Source organism: Syngnathus leptorhynchus, chromosome 2, assembly GCF_054491065.1.
Source record: "Syngnathus leptorhynchus isolate UIUO chromosome 2, UIUO_Slep, whole genome shotgun sequence".
Classification (NCBI taxonomy): domain Eukaryota; kingdom Metazoa; phylum Chordata; class Actinopteri; order Syngnathiformes; family Syngnathidae; genus Syngnathus; species Syngnathus leptorhynchus.
In genome coordinates this window covers 1637255-1656001 of record NC_141196.1, presented here as the reverse complement: position 1 = coordinate 1656001, position 18747 = coordinate 1637255, and the positions used below count along the sequence as shown (strand labels likewise).

The window sequence follows — 18747 nt, the reverse complement described above, 5'->3', positions numbered from 1 at the left end:
ACATCACCTCACCTTGACATTTGCATCGTACGGTAAATCAATAACAGTGGAGATCTAGGCCACTGAATCTCCTTGAAGATTATTAATCAAACAATTCAAATGTTGGCCAAATACTGTTGTTGTTTCTTACAACATAAGCACATTTAAGAAATCATTTTCACACTTTTATGTCTTCACCGTTATGTGTCCCAAATGAAATGAAAGCAACAGGTCACCATGCTAACATGACATCATCAATCATGTAGCTAACACATTAGCAAGGCAGAAAGTGAGTGCAACGCATCGGCATGTTCACATGACCGTATCTAATTAATTATGCGGGTAAGGTGTTAGCATAGCAGAAAGTGGGCTCAACACATTGGCTTGTTGACATGATATTTATTTCATTGGAGTACAATTTGTCAAGTTAATCACTCTTTTTGTTTGTCTTCTTGCACACGTAATGAAAAAAAGCTGGCGGAAAAGTTGCTGCTCTGATTTAAAGGAACACCATAAAAAATAGACAAACGTGTGTGTGTGTGTGTGTGTGTGTGTGTGTGTGTGTGTGTGTGTGTGTGTGTGTGTGTGTGTGTGTGTGTGCGTGAGTGTGTGAGTAGTCCGTGAAAAAACACACAAAGATGTAATGTCATCAGCAGGGGCCATCCTTAGTGATCACAATGTCCAACTTCTTCTCCCTGCACACACACACACACAAACATAAATACATGAGGTCACATGACCGTGAGAATGGTTGCGTGTTTGTGTGTGCGTTCAGGTGTCGACCAGAATGTTCTCCAACAGGCTTAGTATAGTTTGACTTTTTTTTTGTTTTGTTTTGTTTTTAAATTGTGTTTTTTTTCTTATTCTTTTTTTTTTTTCATTCTTGATTATTTTCTGGAACGGGTTTGAAAAACTTTTTGTAGTTTCATTTATTTGTGAATATATTTTGGGAAGTATTTGTGGACTGCAATTAGATAACACAAAAGGTCACTAAATATTGTCAAATAGAAAGTAAAGTGCAATAGCCAAACGACTGAGCTTTCGTATGTACAGCTATACAATAATCTCGAAACAAACATCATATATATATATATATATAAATCAATTGGAAAAGAGCAAGGAAACGAAAAGCCAGTTAGCAGCTAAATTAGCAATGCTAACAGCCGCCGCATCTGTCAAAGTTTTAAAGTCCTCTGTCAATTCTTTCTATTTAGGCTATATTTGATATATAAACTGACTAAAACTCTCCAAGACAACCTGACAGAAATGGAATGCACAGTACAGTTACAAGTAGTCTATGTAAATCACAAAAAAAAGCTGTTATAAAACTTCCAAAATCATCCAAGCTATAAATGATCATAATATATAGTAATGAGCGTTTGTTTGAATCATTTTATATATATATATATATATATATATATATATATATATATATATATATATATATATATATATATATATATACGATTTTTGTAGAGTGTCTACAAACATAAAGTAGTTTACATAGTCGTTTTTTTTTTTAAAGCGTCTTATTAAATTTCATCCAGTTTTTCCAGTTTGTTCATTAATAAGTGTTTGTTAATTCTAATCACCTTGCTCACCAGTGTTCGACAAAGATGCTAATTAGCGTTAGCATGAAACAAGCTGGCCTGAAAAGAAAAGTTTTGTCTTTGTTTACTGTATTCTACTGATATAAAAATCAACTGCGAGTGCACAAACACATTGCAGAGTCTTTTCGGGGAGAGTTTTTCGAAATTTTCCAAAGCACTGGTCACGTCCACTTAACATACTTTGTCTTGCCCGTACTCACAGTCGGTGGATGCAAAGAGCGCATTCGTTGGGGTAGGTGACGGCGTCGCTGCCGCACACGGGCGAGTAGTTGAGCGGGCACGCTCGGGTCGGAGTGGTGCCGCTGCACTGGGGCTGCCAACAAAAACACAAACGTCACCACGTGCTGAGAAGTAAACGCAAGGCCACATTCTCGCTATCATACCCTCCTGAAGATCCTGGTTTGGTCCTCAGCATCTGAAAAGATGAAGCATCTTTAATGATGAGCGAGGCCAGGGATGGCCGCGTCTTTGTGTATGAAGGGCAACTCACTTGCATAGAGGACAAGCGTCACGCAGACCAAAAGCAGCCAGGCGCGCAACATGCCGTCCACCGGAGCCATCCTGGAAGTGGGTCACGTACACACTACATGTATACATATAGGCTGCCGCCCGCCACGCGCACACATGTTGTGACGGCGCCTTTGTGCCCGTCTAATCTCGGGATCAACGGCGCTGGCAGACTCCGCTGTGTCAGCGTAAAAAGGCGACAACAACCGCCGCTGGGACAAAACACGGCCGTTGACCGTCTGTGTGGAAAAGGGCAAGAGTTCATGGTTCATCTATTTTTTTTTTTTGTCAATAACTTTTGCTTTTGTTTGTAATATTGCCTGATGACAGAATGGCAAAGGTCAGCACATATGCACAAACTTTGTTCCAGAAGTTTATTATTCGAAAGCAAAAAAAAAAAAGTGTCTCGGTTGCGACAGCACTACACGATTGGGGATCGACGGCTCAACTTTTCTGACAACCCATCGGGATATCACTTGAGCGGCGAGAAGGAACACGGGAACATCACTTTGGTCTCCCGGGACTCCACCAGGCTCAATCCGCGGCCCGCTAAAGGACACGTTAAGATGGCACTCACCAATTGAGCTCCGTTTTAAAATGGTGATGATGTCACGGCCCGCCGGGCCAGCGCTCACCTTTTGCTTCACTTTCCACTCGCCGGCGCTCGTCGGCGCTCTTGAACCACCGCAGGGCGTAAACTGGCAATTAAAATGACGTCACGCGTATTGACAAACACACACACCGGCTTACGTACGTTGCACTGACCCGTGTCCATCTGGCCGATGTCGCTTTGGAAAGCACCGATCAAGTGACTGTGTCCGCATGAGTCACGGGAGGCCACGGCGTCCTGAAGAGACGCAGCCAAGACTGAGGCGGCGCCCACACGAGTCCTGAAGGAGGCCAGTTCAAAGACCCCTAAAAAAAAACACGCCAAAGATATAAGGCACCCGGACCTCACGTCATGAATTATTGGTTTGACATGTCAAAGAAATTAGGTCACACATGAGAAGACTGTTGAAGAGCCCCCCCCCCCCAATATACTTGCAACCAGACTTTTGGGTATATCTGATGACTCCAGATGTTTTTGTTTTCAACATTTCCATAAGTCCCCGGCATCAGACAGGCCTGATGTGGCGTGGGATGCTTGATGTGACGTGGACTGACAGAACACGACACGGCGGCGTGGCGTAAAACAAGGTGATGCCGCACGACTGACCTCCGTGATGCGGTGGCGAGCTGATGCGACTCCAGGGCAGCAGGACGGCGACGTGGTTGTCTTGACACATCAGCATGGGAATGGCCTTGCTGATGTACTCAGCGATCCAGCGCTCGTCCTGAGCTAGGGCCGCACGCACCGCCGCGCGATGGCCCAAGGAGTCTGTAGCCAAGGGATGGGCGGAGCTTATTCATCAGTCCCAGAGGTGCGGGACCCCTGCGACGAACGGACCGAGAGACTCCTCACCGTATTTCCAGATATGTAAGACCTGATTAATGGCGCCGTACTCGACGTTCCAATAACCAATGAGCTCTGAGTGGGCGGTCCTGAGGTGGATCTTCTCATTGGTTAACTTCAGGAAGGCAGAGCTTTGGTCCGGACGAATTTGGTAGGTGCGGAACTCGTACAACGCTTCACCTCCTTCTTGAGTTCCTGTTGAGAGGCCTGCCAAGCGCTGATCACACAAAACACACATTCATATTTGCATTTTAAATCCTGAAAAAACGTCTTGATGTGGTTTTGAAGAAAAAATTTATATTTTTAATCTGTACTATTTGTCCACGCCAGCAGTCATGGAGTGGTATCGTAGTAGTGTTGACTTGGTTAATTTTCAACCTGAAACATTCCACTCCATCTTGTCCAAAGATCAACTGAGTGTGCGTGTGATTGTGTGTGTGTTTGTGTACATCAGTGTGTGCGTGTATGTGCATCTGTCGCTTCCCCCCCAAAATGTTTTAATTGACAAATCAAACGTTGCAAATCGATTTGTCAGCTGGACCGTACGTCACCAATGAGCTCTGGTTGCCATTGCCACAAGTTGCCATGTGTGAACACACAATGTCACGTGATGCGAGGAGCACACAAAAGTACACAATGAAGATTACTTTAAAAAAAAGTGTCAAGTGTCAAGTTCGGTTGGGTTTGGTGAACTCACTTGAGGATCCGGCGAGTGACGTAAACGGGTCAGCAGGCGTGAAAAGCGAATCATTTTTTCAAAACGTGAAGTGGACGAGTGCGTAAACCAAAAGTCCTGCGATGGAGTTTTTCTGACGTCATCAGGTAGCATGGAGGTCACGTGTTTTATTTTGCGCTTGTTTTTTTTTGGGGGGGGGTTGACATTTGACCGCATCCTAGCTGTGACGTCAGTCATTTACATTTCTAACAAAATTTCTAAGGACAACTGGAATACATGCAATAATTATTTTAAACATGTGTAGAAATGGTATGTTCGTTTTTTCCAAAAAGACATTGCAGTTACCAAGGCCGATCATTGGGTGGCAGTAATGCACTGCTTGCGTTCACAAACCGCTGTTACACGCAGCAGGAAGAAGAGCAACTTGCACTTCGGTGTAGGAAAACAAAGTGACGTCACGCCGTACAAGAAGTATGTTGAATGTGGGGCGGGTGGCCACGAGGTTGGGGCTAGCGCTCCGGCGCACGACTAAATGGGCCGCGTCAAGACGCGTCTCGAGCGGTTACACTCACGGCAGACGCTCGCGTGAACTCGAACGGAGTTGCACCGTGGATCCCGGCCAGGAAGAACGCTTCTGGTTCGAAGAGCTCACAGGTCAGCACTGCACATGCGCGGTGTTCAAATGTCCTCTATCTAAAAATAAAAATCCAATGTCAATAAAACATATAAATAAAGCTGGAAAATGATAATGCCTGGCTTTCAGCTTTCGTTTTGAAGCGTTCTCGTGTCTTTTGTCAGATGCGGAGGAGGAGGAACCAGCTTTGACAGATGTCGATCCACAGCACACTTCGGCTCATCCTGCGCCTCCTCCTCGTGCTTCTCAGCAGACTCACGGCAGCTCCCTTCAGGGTTATTTAAAGGATGCAAGCGGAGCGGACCTCGAAGCAAAATCCCTCATTCAGTTCGAATCCCTCATTCAGTTCCACGACGCGGACTTCCCGCTGCTCCCGGGCGTGGTGGCTTCCAAGAAGAAAAAGACGGCAGCGCTGAAGAATGAGCACAAGATCTACGGGACAGCAGATTCAGAGGAACCCGTGAGTGAGACTCACTGCTCGGGTTGCGGCGCCATCTTGCACTGCGCTGACATCGCTTACCCGGGGTACCTGCCCAGCGAAAAGTACAAGGTTCTGCTGCAGGAGAACCGCCTCAACAGCGCCACCTGCCAGCGTTGTCATTTGCTGCGCCACCATCAAAAGGCTCTCCGCCTGCGAGTGTCCAAGGACGAGTTTCGCAACGTGGTGCAGAAGATCCGCTCCCAAAAAGCGCTAGTGCTCCTAATCGTGGACCTCCTGGATGTCCCCGACTCGATCGTACCGGATCTTCCGGACTTGGTGGGTAGCAACAAACACGTGGTGGTTCTGGGCAACAAGATTGACCTCCTTCCCGCCGACTCGCCCAACTACTTGCAACGAATCCGACGGCAGCTGGATAGCTTCTGTCGGGATGCCGGCTTGGGGGATCAGGTGAGCGACATCCACCTGATCAGCGCCAAGACCGGCTACGGCATCGAGGGTCTGATCTCCAGCCTGCAAAGGGCTTGGAAGTACAAAGGTGACGTGTACCTGGTGGGAAGCGCCAACGCGGGAAAGTCCACACTCTTCAATACGCTGCTCCAGTCCGACTACTGCAAGTCCAGAGCCTCCGACGTCATCGGCAAAGCGACCATTTCCCCGTGGCCCGGTGAGCTCGTCGCCGACGGTCGCGACCGGTCCATCATCCCGCTTGACTGCGAGTGTGCGCCATCTTGTTCGCAGGGACCACTCTGAACCTGCTCAAGTTCCCCATCATCAACCCCACGCCGTACCGGATGTTTCGACGACATAAGCGTCTCGAGGAATGTCGCCGGCAGACGGAAGATGACCTGTCGCCCGACGAGGCCAGGAGGCTCAAAGACCTCCGCCGTCGAGGATACTTAGTTGGTATGTGGCGAATGGGAGGCGGGCGGGGCCACACACACGACGACTCTGCTTTTTGTGCTCAGGTCGTGTTGGTCGAACATTCCTACCCAAAGGCGGCGGACAAGGAACCGTCGACTTCGATCCGGACACTCTAGCCTTTGAAGAGTACGATGACAAAGGAACTGCGACGACGGGTGAGAAACTCGATTGGTGACTCGGTCTTGCACGGTTTTCACAACTGCGTTTTTACAGGAAAACGAGACGACTCGCCTGGCGAGTTGACGTACAACGAGCTCAAAGATGCGCATTGGCTGTTTGACACGCCGGGAATCACCAAGGAACACGACGTGAGTCGCCCGCCCGGCCGTTCGGTGGCGTCTCCCGGATGAAAGCAAAAGCCAACCGGTGTCCGCAGATCCTCGGCCTGCTCAACGAACGGGAAGTGAAAGCCGTGGTTCCCACGCAGGCTATTGTTCCTCGCACGTTTGTCCTGAGGGCCGGAATGAGTCTCTTTGTCGGCGCTCTGGCCAGGATCGACTTCCTGGAGGTCAGTTAGAGCGGAGAAGTTGTCGAGCAGAACAACTGCGGGCGTGTCCGCTCGAGGGCGTCCCGAGGTTGAAGCTCATTTGGATTACATTCCAGGGGGAGAGGTCCTGCTGGTTTTCCGTCATCGCTTCCGCTCACGTTCCCGTTCACATCTGCGGTGTGGAGAAAGCCGACGCAGTGTATCAGAAACACGCCGGACGTGAGCTGCTGGGGGTGAGCGCTCGCTCGCTCTGTCATCTTGGCTTGCAAAATTTCCGTGGAGACAAATGCGGTGATGGCGTTCTCGTGGTTTTTCGCTGCAGGTGCCAGCGGGAGGAGCGGAGCGTATGAAGGACTTCCCGGCGTTGGTGCCTCAGGAATTCCGGCTGAAAGGTCGAGGTCACCTGGAGGCCGCCGCCGACATCAAGTTGTCGTCCGCAGGTACGCACGCCGCCCGCCGTCAACCGGCCTGGGTTTTATGGTGACAGAACCGTCGACTGTATCCAGGTTGGGTGGCGGTGACGGTGTCGGAGGGCGAGGAGCCGCTGCTGAGGCTTCACGGGCCACCCTCGGCGGCTTTCGGCCTGAGAACGCCCGCGCTTCTTCCTCACGTGGTTTCGCTGAAGGGAGCGCGCGTCCCCAAGTCGGCCGCCTACAAAACCGTGACGCCGAGGGTGCTGCCGGACGTCCGCCTGAAGAGCGCCAAGGTGAAGAAGAAAGCGCCTGCGCACCGATGAAGACTCCAAAAACATCTCATCATATCAAGACAACTTTATTTCACCAACGTCTCATTTCTCTCAGGGTCCGCATGTCGGGCGGGGAGCTAAAAATATCCAGCAAGCATTCATTTATCAATATGTCGTTTGATCACATACATAATATTAAACCATGTTCTATTGAAAGGTCAAAATATTGTGAAAACTGATAGAACAGGTGAAGTGACCCAAATGAGCCCAATCAAAACGAAGATCAATATTGCACACGGGAAAAAAAAAATGTTGTGAAATGTCGAGTTTGCTGAAGTTGATCAAGAATCGGATTGTCAAACGCTGCAGAGAAGGCCAGGAAGAACTTGCGTGACGAACGGCTGGAATTGTCTGACAGCTCGCTCGGCATCGGTCGCTCGCCATCAGTTGCTCGCCGGCGCGGCGTCCATGTAGTACACGTTGACAAGATGGCGGTTGAGATGGCGGCGATATTCGGCCTCCTTGGAAAAATAGCGGTCACAGAAGATGCACATGTGACTTTTGAGCTCAGTGGGAGTGGGAACTTCACAGGTGGGCGTCTCCGGGTTGTCGGAATTTTTGCCGGCGACGTTTCCGTTGAGTCCGGAGTCATCGCTGCCTTCGGAGGCACCGTCGCTGACATCGCCGCCGCTTCCTTCGTGGCTACTGTGGACGCCTTCGTCATCGTCTTCGGGGTCGGAGGCTTTGCCGCGCTGCTTGGGAAGCGGCGCTGGCACGGAGGCGGGTTCAGACGGGGGCGCCGGAGCGGGTTGCGCCCGCTCGGTTGACTCCGCCGGAGGCGACACCGCCTGCACGGGAGTGGGCTGCTCCGGGTGGGCAGGTTTTTCCGCTACGTCCGGAGTGCCCGATCGGCCTTTCGCCGGAGGCGGCGAAGACTTTCTGTTGGACCTTCTGGCCCTCTTGGCGGGCGAGCTGGACTGGACACCGTCACCTGTTCGGGTCCGGCGGGCCTTGGAGGCGGGCAGGAGCGAAAGGTCGAGCGCTTCCGCCGTTTTTCTCTTTTTAGCTTTTTCTTTGCCGTCTTCTTGAAGACCTTCGGGGACGCCGATGCTCCCAGCGAGTTCTTCTTGTTCTGACTTGCCGGATCTTCGTGGCTTTCTGATCTTGTTGCCATCTCGCTGAGCGGTTGTTTCGGGCGCTTGCGACTTCTCTCTCTGGTCCTTTAACAATTGCGGATCACGCGCTCCGTCGTCTGTCATCTTCTTGACTCTTCTCTTGGCCTTGGTGGCGTTGGCAGTCTCCTCCGGTTTCTCCTTGGGCTTCTTTTGTCGGGTTGTGATGGTTTTCTCCTGCTCGCCGTTCTCCGCGGAGCCATGCCGTTTCCTGGGACTCTCCTCTGGCTCCTTGTCCCCCGGTGCTGCTTTAACGCTCTTTGTGAGCGACAGATTGATGGGGCCGGACGGCTTGTCAGCAGGTAGCTGCTCCTCTTTGACCTCCAGGTCGTTGATGTCCTCCTCCACGTTGGCTTTGGAAGGCTGGTTGGGTTTTTTGACTCTCAGTTTGACTTTGGAGACGTCGACGGCGACGTTGCAGCCCAAGTGTCGAGATTTGATGTGGTACTGCAGGTTGCACTTCTTGGAGGCGGCGTATTTGCACAATGGGCAGAGGAACTGGCGAGGGTTGAGGTGCAGCTCCACGTGCTTCTTGAAGTTGCTGCGGTCGGCCGTCTTGTATTCGCAGTAAGGACACGCCAGCGGTTTGGGACCGTTGTGGACCTGGCGGGCGTGCCGGGTCACCTCGTGCTGGTTGGCCGCCAGGTAGTTGCAGCTGTCACACTTAAAAGGCCGCTCACCTGCACACAAAGTCCAATCCGGCCGCGAGGTCAAGCAAACGCATGAATTGAACCGTTTTCACAAAACAAACTGTTGTTGCCAATGTTGCCCACTGGAGGTCGCACTGAGGTAATATTTGATTGCGGTGAATGGGAAATCTATTACGCAATATCATTTTTTTTTCACAACTCTCTACAACTTGGATGTATTTTAATGTCTACATTTATGAGGCAGGCAGACAACCGAGTCTACAAAACACAAAGAGAAACTCACACACACACACACACACACACACACACACACACACACACACACACACACACACACACACACACACACACACACACACACACACACACACACACACACACACACACACACACACACACACACACAGAGTTTACCGTGTTGCTGCGCCATTCGAATGCTTTAGTGGACAAACAAAAGTCACAACAATGAAGCCTTGTCAATGCACCCTCATTGTTAGCATTTAGATGACAACAACGATGACGACTTGGGCTCGACTGATTTCGGCCCCAGAGAATACACAAGTGACACTACTTACCCGAGTGCGTGCGCATGTGTCTGGTCAGATGGGTCTTCTGGGAGCTGGAGTAGTCGCAGTACGGGCACCGGAAAGGACGCACACCTGCGAGATGGACACGCACGATGACGCGGTGCACAGAGCGGGCAGAAGACACGCCCTCGGCTCTCACCCACCCGTGTGCGTGCGGATGTGCTGGATGTAGTTGCTCTTGCGGTCGGTGAAGTAGGAACAATACGTGCACGTGTGCAGTTTGCTGGGAAAGTGATTGCGCAGGTGTTTCCTCCAATGGTATTGACTGACGGTGCTATACGCGCACAACGTGCACTTGAACACTCTGCAAAAGACACAAAATCGTCTACGTCAGCAATGGTGAAGGAAGGTGCACGCGGCGGCGGCGGCTGACCTGTTGTCGTCGCCCTCCTTGTTGTGGTGCTTGAGGTGCGCCACGTAATGGTCGTATCGGTTGGTGTTGTAACCACAGCGCTCGCATCGGATCAGGCCTTTGGCGTCCGCCGAGGCCGCTTCGGTCTCACCTTCCTCGGCCGTGTCCGCCTCTTTGGCTTTGGCCTTGCTGCGACCCTCCACGTGGTTGACCACCACCATCTTGCTGACGGCGTGCGTTCTCAGGTGCTCCACAAAATCTTTTTCGTCGTGAGCCAGGAAGTGACACGGCTTGCAGTGGAAAGGCTTCTTCTTCTTGCCGCCGTTGGCGGGGACGGCAGTCGCCGACTCTCTGCGCGGAGGCGAGTTTGGCGGCGAGGGGCCGCTGGAGTTTGGGGGCGGGATTTCGCAGCCGGCGTCCCGTCCGCCATTTTGCACGAGCCCCGACGACTCAGGGAAGTCGACGACGTCGTCGGTGCCGTCGCTTTTGTCGTAATCGTAGCTGCGGAGGAAGCACGCGTTAACGTCAAGCTCGGGGGCAGGCGACTCCGGCACGCGCGGTTCACCTGACGGTGCCCTCGTCATCCGAGTAGCCGCACGGCACCGTCTGCAGCTCCATCATCTCTTTGTCATCCGCCACGCTGCCCTCTGCGGCGTCCGCCGCCGCCACGGCCGCCACGTTGGCCAGCATCACCAGTTGAGGGGCCGGCGAACTGCGGATGTCGTCATCCATCAGCGGAAAAGGCTCCATGGAGAAGACGGATGCGACCGCCATGTTGTCTTCCTGCCCATAACACATTTTCCCTGGTTCTTTAAGCTAAAAGAACAGAGCTGTACTCAAATATCAGAACAATCGTCCCCCAATATTTGGGATTGTATTATCGATGGAACCAAAAACACATCTGGAGTATCTGCTCTATTTTTCCTTCAACCACAGGTCAAGCGTTTTACACTGACCCTGTGACCCTGGCATTGCCCAAAATGAGAAAAACGGTCAAGACCTGTGTGGTTTGCAATCATTTTCTGCTAGTTAGTGTGAAAGCGCTTCTAACGTCATTGTTGCGTGAAGAATGCGCTCGTGAGAGAAAGTTGGCCAACTTCGCGAGAGTAGGAAAAAAAAAAAAAGGCCAGTCGGCCATTTTGAAACAGCACCAAACCTAGTCGACAGCGCCCGCATCGCATACGCGGCAAAAAAACAACAAAAAAAAAAAACAACACAAACCAGTCGCAGAGCACATCCAAGTTTCGACACACTCACGTCATTGCTCGTCGTCATTTTCAAGTCTTCACACTTTTGCTCAAATTCCACAAACTACTTGCACTCTTTCGATATTTTGGCGACACATTAGTTTTCCGAACACATTATGGACGCTTCAGAGCCGATCAAGTTGGTACGAACGCGTTGTGATTTTTTTTTTTTTTTTTTTTTTGGCTGGGCCACCATTTCACTTTTCTGAGCAACTTAGCGGAAGCCAAAAGAAGCCGCGAGCGAGGAAGCTCAACGATCCGTCAAAAGTGGCCTAAAAATGGCAACGAGGCCAAAGAGGAACGAACAAAGGCGAAAAGTGTGCCTGGCAAAAGTGTTAGCCATGGTCCTGAATTGTGATCAGCGGCGGACAGCGCCTGGGCGTCTCGTCCATAGGTCTTGTCGTCTTGTGCGGGCCGCCTCCATTTTCCAAAGTTTGCTCGACGCCAAGTTGATTCGGAGCTCCGCCAAAGTAACCCGCTGTTCCCGTTCGTACTCACCCGCTGTCCTGCGGCACCAACTTGTCGGGCGATGCACCGTCTTTTGTAGAAAATCTCGTGAAAGCGTCGTCGAGGACAAACCCGAGGAGAAAGAAGGAAAAGTTTGCGCACATTCCTCCACAGCCAACGCTGAAGCACATCGGCGGCGTGACGTCATCACGTTGGCCACGCCAAAAACATTTCAGGTTTTTTTTCCCCGACTTACTCTTCTTTGTCTTTCTTCTCTCTTTTTGCTTATTTGTTCATATGATAGAAATCACTTTTTGTTATATATTGCAAGTGATCTTTTTTTTTTTGTAACTTGATTTTTTTTTTACAGCAGCTCATATTAGTTTATGCTACGTTTTTTTTGCCACCGTTTTTTTTGTACTACGAAGCATTTTTAAATCTCTTTTTTTAAATGTCACTATACTACGTTGTTTCACTGCTGTATTTGTAATGTATCACGGTATAATCAACGTGACTTTTCACATGCCTTCATGATTCCCGCATACGACGGTGAATGTAAAAAAAAAAAAAAAAAAAGGGAAACAACAAAGATATGTGTCATGCTGGTTGAATGCTTAGCACAACTGCCTCCCAATGCAGAGTTGAGGGTTCAATTGTGGGGGGCTTTGCATATTCTGTGATTTGTGACATCCAAATTGTCTGGAAATGGGGCTGGGGGGTTATTTGTGCACTGTGATTGCTTGGAGACCAGTTCAGGGTGTATGCCGGCTGCTTCTGGCCCAAAGACAGATAGCATAGAATAGGCTCCAACACGCTGGGGCCCTGACCTGACAAAAGGAGGATTCTTCTTTTTTTCTGTCCCCTTTCAAATATTTTGTTGAAGTATATTCTTGGCAGCTGTAATGATGAGAAGATGAGCCATCTTGAGGTGGCACCTTTCTTTTTTTTTTTTTAGCACTTTTACCATCGCCCTCTGCTGGGAACTTGTGGCACTGCACCCGATTCCAAACATTTCTATATGGAGGTCGTTCTTTGATCACACATTTTGAAGCAAATGACCAAAATCAGGGGTCACCAATTCCAGTCCTTGGGGCCCGGTGGCCTGCATGTTTAATCATAAATAAAGGCTTAACGTTGGCTACCAGTCAGCGATATAGAATTTAAGGTTCTGCTACTGGTCTATAAATGAAAGGATGGTTTCATTTGTGAATGTGTTAAGAAAATCAGGAAACAATGGCGAATTGAATACCAACCCAGTCGATCTCTGAGCTCTGCTGTCAATTAGTGGAGCCCAAAGTTCAAAGCAAAAAACCGGGGATGCAGAGTTTAGTTCTTATGCTGCACACAAACGGAATCAGCTGCCACCAGAAGTGAAGTCTGCCCCAAATGTGAATGTCACACATCAAACATGCGCTGGCAACTCCTCAAAGTCCAAACGTCTAAGGTCATCATCTCCTGTGTCACTTCCTCTTTCCAACCAGCGTCCATCCATCTTCGTCTTCATGAGGAGAAGGAGGAGGAGGTGGATTTGTTGTGTTGACTGATGCACTTTCAAACTCCATCTCCTAAAAACATCAACACACACTTATAATAGGCCATTTGCAATACAGTGTGCAATTGGATGTCTATTTTTAACAAAAATATGGAGGGGGGGGTTGTTGTTTGTGTATGTTCTTTTGTGTGGTTTTTAGTTTGTAGAGACTTTTAGCTTGTATTTTTGATCTTTTGTTAGTTTTTGAACTGATCGGTTGGCACTTTGAAATTTCGTTGTACATGTGACAATGACAATAAAGATCGATCCTTCTATTCTACGGAAAAAAGAAAGGAAATGCACGTGTAAACAAAGACTGACTAGTGACAACGCGGAATAGCGCGTGTGAGCTACCTCACCTGAGTTTCGCCATCACTCTCCGAGTCTGACTGTGACGGCTGGGCCGTGACCTTTGCTCTGGACGTCTGGTTCAGGGTCAGCAATTGGATGGAGTCAGACAATTGCTGCAGCGCCCCCTGCTGCCACTGACTGAACATCTGCATCAGTCGCACACACACCTGAGGACGCGCTCAAAGTTAGCCAATGCATCTTAGCAGGATGCAATACTTGTCAACAACTAACTAATATTCACCATATTTTCATTTTTGCTGTGGTACAGGGGATGCTTTGAGAATAATTGTCAATTGATTGATTATGTGAAGCCCTTTGAGACTGCTTGTGATTTATACAAATAAACTTGACTTGACTACTCTTTGTTTATTGAACGTGACAAATACTCTGATCATCACAAGCTGCGTGTACATGTGTTCATATTTGCAACTTTTACAGGTGGGTGTAATAAAAACAAAAAAAATTCAAACAGAGACAAGAAGTGAGAAGTTGGTGAAGATGGCAAAAGTGTGTGCACCTGGGGTAAACTTCCATCGTCCACCACAGTCTGAAACTCTTGATCCATGAGGGTGCTGATGAAATCTTCCACTTCATCTTGCGCCAGGTCATCTGATGGCACGAGAAACAAAACAGGGTCAACAACGAAACAGCTAAGGTGTGATTTGTTTGATTCTGTCAAAAGGTTGTTGTCCAGCGGTTGAAACAAACTCATTCGCCCACCGTTGTCATGGAAGTACTGCTGGACAACATCCACCAGCCAATCAGCTTTCTGTTGCCCGTACACACCTCCAAAACCGTTATCCACTGCAATCTGAAAGCATCACGTAAGTTTGTCAGTCGCATAATTACACAACAACGGAAACAATGAACTTCAAAAGACAAGAAGTAAAAGGAAACCGAGCGTTGCAGACAGCGCACGTCCCTTACATGCACACAAATCTTTGAAACATAGTCGAATTTATATATATATATATTTATTTATTTATTTATTTATTTATTTTCAAACCAATGAAACGCCACGTTTGATGGAGGGAGGAAAATTGTTGCGCTCTTGCTGGTTGCATTGAAAAGCAAAGGACTTCGGGAATCAATACAACTTCGATTATTTGGCCTGACAATTTTAGGGAACGTCTTCCACTGTTGCATGTATATTACACGTCTTTCGCGAAAAAGTTTTAGAACGCCCAAGAAGCTGGTGGTCCTCGATCGTCTCGAAAGAGAGCCGTGGAAACGTTTCTTCTTGATGACAATGGCAATGCGCTCGCTCCCACGTTAGCGATTTCATCAAATACGCAGATAAGGACCAAAGTTAGGGTTAGGCGATCGAGTTTGTCTTGACGTCATCGACGGTATATCATGCATCCCCGTTGAAGTGTATTCTGTATGCACAGAATGTACACGGGTTTTTTTTTTTTAAACACAAATATTTATTTACCTGCAGAACCGGCCAAGTGTGCAGGGCCGCTCTCACTCCGTCGGTGAAAAGCGCACGCGAATCTGCGGACGCCGCCATGTTGGTTGGACAGACATCATCAATCGATCTCGACGCGTTGATTTGGCTCAGACAGAAAAAGTCGATCATTGCAAACCCATCTGAACGCGCGATTTGTGCAATCGATCGAATAATTCTCATTTTGTTGGAGTGCTTCAAGATAGAAAACGACCCGATTTATTTGGATAATGATGATTGTCAAATGTTTCTCTTTTTTTCCCCCCACTCACACAAAGCGAAAAGACAAAAGCCACGGTAGAGCGTGGACACAATAATCAAGTCTCGTCGTCGTCGTCGCTGTGCTTGCTCTTCTCCTCGCTCAGGCCGCTCTCGTCGATGTTCTCTAACGAGTCGGCGCGTTGCAGCGTCAGCTCGGACACGCTGATGCACGGCAAGGTGTTTTGCTCCGGAAACGTCCACGGCTTCAAGTGAGGGTTGTGCTTACGCTTCCATTCGGGATACTTCTGAGAAGCCTTGTAGATCTTCTTCATTGCCTGAAAAGCCAAAGGTCACCCTTGGTGAAACATATTCACAATTCTATCTATACTGGATACCGAAGAGCCCGTTGACGTTCCCGCAACATTCCTTTTACCTTGGGCGCCACAAACTGTGAGACTCTGTTCACCACCCACTTTGGTAAGGAACCTACAGAAGACAATCAAAGCCTTGAACCCTCAGCTCGGTCTTCACAGGTTTTCTTGAAAATGCCATTCGGATGTTTGCTTTGTCACCTCGAGGATCCAGCTGAGTGAGGTAGTAGAGAGACGAGCCGTCGGTTCCGCTGGACTGGACAAAGTATCCGGTCAGCAGGGACACTGCCCGGACAAAGTCCTTCTTCGGGGGATGTTGCTGCCGACACAAAAAGGCGTGATCCGTCCCTCATTGAAGACATGACACATTTGAGGGGATATTTACCGGGTGTTTGACAGAATAGTTGATGATCAGGTAGTCACTGCCGAGAGGGAGCCACGACCTCAAAGTCACAAAGTCTCGATTCTTCAATGGACTGGGACACCTCCCTTGGATGGAGAACAATCGGATTCATTGATTAGTCATCGACCTTGGCCATCGAGGGCGGTGAGTGAGCTGGAGTGGAGCTTCAAGATAAGATTGGACAGGGACGGATGGTCAGCTCACAGGAATAATAGCCCACGTCGGCGTTGACGGTCAGTCTGCCGATGTCGTACGTGTCGATCATGTTGGTGTCCCACTTCCTGCGGTAGCTGGTGTCGTGGAGGACATCGTACAGCGTCTCGGCGCTCACGCCCGCGCACACGATTTTCATCTGAATCACACGGGCCCGAGTGTCACAGCGAGAAGGCGATACGTCGTTTTCCATCTGGCGTGAAACTCGAAACCGCGACTTCATTCAAAATTGACGAGTGAGCGTCGCGGCTGCTCTCTGCATTTCAGTGTGTTTGTTGGTATCTTTGCGTTTGTGTCGGTTGTGGTTCCAAACTAAATAAATGGGGTTGTTGGACTTCAAGTACCACGTGGCCAACAGTAGAGGGAGCAATTGAGTAGATTTGCCGATTATACGCAAGCTAAGCAAAAAAAACGATCCGTGCGCTTTCGTCAAGCGTCAAACTCATTTGGTGCGGCCGTTTGCGTGTGCTGAAATGATCACCTTGATCTTCTGAACCTTGTCGCTGTCGTCGGGGAGGCACCACACGGTGACCCCTCCCTTGTGGTAGCGCCTGGACCAGCCTTGGGTGTCGAGGCACTGATCCTTGAAGGAGGAGAAGTCCGAGTCGTCGGGAATCTGAACGGCCATCTCGCACGGAGCCGGGAGGAACGCCTCTGCGGAGCGGAGGTTTTCCGCGCGGCGCTTGTGCGTGCTGGCGAGCAGGTGTCGCTTTCAGGTGCGTTTCAGGTGACCTGACGTCACGGCCCGACGTGATCCCTCTTCCCGCCAATCCGCTCGGCCGACCACAAAACCCAAGGACTATTGGTTGCCCGGGTGACTTCAAACTTGACAGCCATTTTGTCACCTCCCTGTCAAATATACGAAACAGGCGAGGCACCAGCTGGAGCCGACCAGCGAGAAGTACGGTCACGATGTTTGGGGGGGGGAGTTAGTTGTTTGTGTCCACCATGATGATGACGTAGTACTCGAGGAAGGAGGTTTGGCGTGTTCCTGGTCATGTGACACCTGTGCTTCAGGTGAGCTGTTGGGCGGAGTCGTATGGATCTTTAGTTGCTTCAGCGCTGGTAAACTTCCACACCCATTTGAATAGAGGTCCTGCGGACAGAAATTCACAAGCGCAACGAGAATGCGCAGCGGTCTAAATTTGAACTGGCGTTGACAAGTCAAATGGCCACTGGGTGGCGCCATAGGCAACTGCGGCCCGGTTTTCATATGGGACAAGCTGATGCTGCAAGACAGGACTGCTGATGCGTGTGTCAGGTAGATTGCAAATTCTTACAGGTCAAAAGTCACGCAAAAAGATCCTATCTGGCCTGTGGGACCATTTCGCCAGGTTGTGTGAAGAGTCGACACGCACGCACGAGAGCAGCCGCCAAGCGGGTTAGCATCGGAAAAGATTCACTTTCATTGCGCAACATCACTCTACTAACGTCTTGTCATATATTTATCCCGCCGCCTTAATGTGGTGCTATATTTGAAAAGGTTTTGACAATTTCAAATTTGATGTCTCTGGGGTGTTGTATCGGCCTGGCTACCTGACTGAAAAGTCTCTAGCTACGCCCCTGGAATTGCGAGTCCTTTCTGTGGATGCTCGTGCTTACTACCACGGCGCACTTAATTGTCCTCACACATTCGTCATAACATTTTAAACACTCTCAGAAATTCATACATAGTTGAGATTGCAACAATATCGTGAGCATGAACGTGAACGACGCCACGCGGGACTTTAGTGAGAGAAAAAAAAAAAGCAAAACGAAAGAACGCCAGTTGTTTGAATATTTGGAGAGGTTGAAGGGGCATGAGTTATGAGTCATGCATGTGAAGTTTGGTGAGCAGTCTTCCACGTCACATTTTTTCCATCCATGAAAGGTTTTTGACGTTTGTCCCCTTTGTGGGAGTATTTCAGAGAAATTTGCCACCTGTGGAGGGATTTGGATTTTTCAGATCTGCTTTCAGCATGCGCACAGGACGTGTGTTGAAAGGCTCAAGATGGGGTCAGCAGGAGACTTGTTGACTTTTCCTCAACACCGCCGCCTTGTGCGGCATGTGAATGTTGGAAAAGTGCAAGTGTGCTCAAGCACGAAACTCAACTCGCGCCAGGAAATTCGTCAAGGCTCCTCCATCATTTCTCCACATGTCGTCTTTGTCACGTGACGTCATCGGCCAGCACAAAAGTTAAACAGGAGACGGTGTGTGTGTGTGTTGTTGTCATGGACTTGGATGACGTCATCGCCGATTGCACATACAGGTTGACCAATTTCTAATGCACTTCAATCGAATGACACAAGCACACATATTAAAGGTGACGAATGAAACGAATAAAGAAGGCTCTTTTCTCGGTCGATGCATTAGTGGAAGTCTCCGCCCAGTGGGCTCC

At 49.4% G+C, this 18747-nt stretch overlaps 6 protein-coding genes across 7 annotated transcripts; 1 reads left to right on the top strand and 5 right to left on the bottom strand.

Moving 5' to 3' along the window:
• Positions 1-363: 363 nt before the first annotated feature.
• LOC147060000 (putative pancreatic secretory proteinase inhibitor) lies at positions 364-2229 on the bottom strand. The gene is made up of 4 exons (XM_085905727.1): positions 2080-2229; positions 1973-2004; positions 1790-1902; positions 364-674 (listed from the first exon to the last, which is right to left on the bottom strand). The coding sequence occupies exons 1-4, from the start codon at positions 2147-2149 to the stop codon at positions 629-631; spliced, it is 261 nt and encodes an 86-aa protein (XP_085761853.1). The 5' UTR covers positions 2150-2229; the 3' UTR covers positions 364-628.
• A 267-nt stretch (positions 2230-2496) lies between these two features.
• Positions 2497-4496, bottom strand: nipsnap3a (nipsnap homolog 3A (C. elegans)). Of its 2 annotated transcripts, none has more exons than XM_085905722.1 (6): positions 4247-4496; positions 3559-3766; positions 3313-3474; positions 2862-3011; positions 2732-2794; positions 2497-2645 (listed from the first exon to the last, which is right to left on the bottom strand). In XM_085905722.1, exons 1-6 carry the CDS (start codon positions 4460-4462, stop codon positions 2569-2571), a joined length of 876 nt encoding a protein of 291 aa, XP_085761848.1. In that variant the 5' UTR covers positions 4463-4496; the 3' UTR covers positions 2497-2568. The 2 variants fall into 2 exon arrangements, with proteins under 2 accessions (XP_085761848.1, XP_085761849.1); XM_085905723.1 differs by lacking the exon at positions 4247-4496 and adding an exon at positions 3864-4164.
• On the top strand, positions 4493-7664 carry noa1 (nitric oxide associated 1). Its single transcript, XM_085905720.1, has 9 exons — positions 4493-4879; positions 5024-5965; positions 6040-6204; positions 6267-6377; positions 6436-6530; positions 6599-6730; positions 6826-6942; positions 7032-7149; positions 7216-7664. Exons 1-9 carry the CDS (start codon positions 4699-4701, stop codon positions 7443-7445), a joined length of 2091 nt encoding a protein of 696 aa, XP_085761846.1. The 5' UTR covers positions 4493-4698; the 3' UTR covers positions 7446-7664.
• rest (RE1-silencing transcription factor) lies at positions 7465-12059 on the bottom strand. Its single transcript, XM_085905711.1, has 6 exons — positions 11901-12059; positions 10721-10938; positions 10177-10656; positions 9947-10107; positions 9792-9875; positions 7465-9246 (listed from the first exon to the last, which is right to left on the bottom strand). Exons 2-6 carry the CDS (start codon positions 10927-10929, stop codon positions 7838-7840), a joined length of 2343 nt encoding a protein of 780 aa, XP_085761837.1. The 5' UTR covers positions 10930-10938; positions 11901-12059; the 3' UTR covers positions 7465-7837.
• Positions 12060-12204: 145 nt separating this feature from the next.
• Positions 12205-15309, bottom strand: tsr2 (TSR2 ribosome maturation factor). Its single transcript, XM_085905726.1, has 5 exons — positions 15167-15309; positions 14452-14542; positions 14249-14340; positions 13740-13898; positions 12205-13414 (listed from the first exon to the last, which is right to left on the bottom strand). Exons 1-5 carry the CDS (start codon positions 15242-15244, stop codon positions 13310-13312), a joined length of 525 nt encoding a protein of 174 aa, XP_085761852.1. The 5' UTR covers positions 15245-15309; the 3' UTR covers positions 12205-13309.
• A 91-nt stretch (positions 15310-15400) lies between these two features.
• Positions 15401-17372, bottom strand: stard15 (StAR-related lipid transfer (START) domain containing 15). The gene is made up of 6 exons (XM_085905725.1): positions 16851-17372; positions 16361-16508; positions 16139-16242; positions 15955-16072; positions 15816-15868; positions 15401-15717 (listed from the first exon to the last, which is right to left on the bottom strand). Exons 1-6 carry the CDS (start codon positions 16995-16997, stop codon positions 15499-15501), a joined length of 789 nt encoding a protein of 262 aa, XP_085761851.1. The 5' UTR covers positions 16998-17372; the 3' UTR covers positions 15401-15498.
• Positions 17373-18747: the final 1375 nt, after the last annotated feature.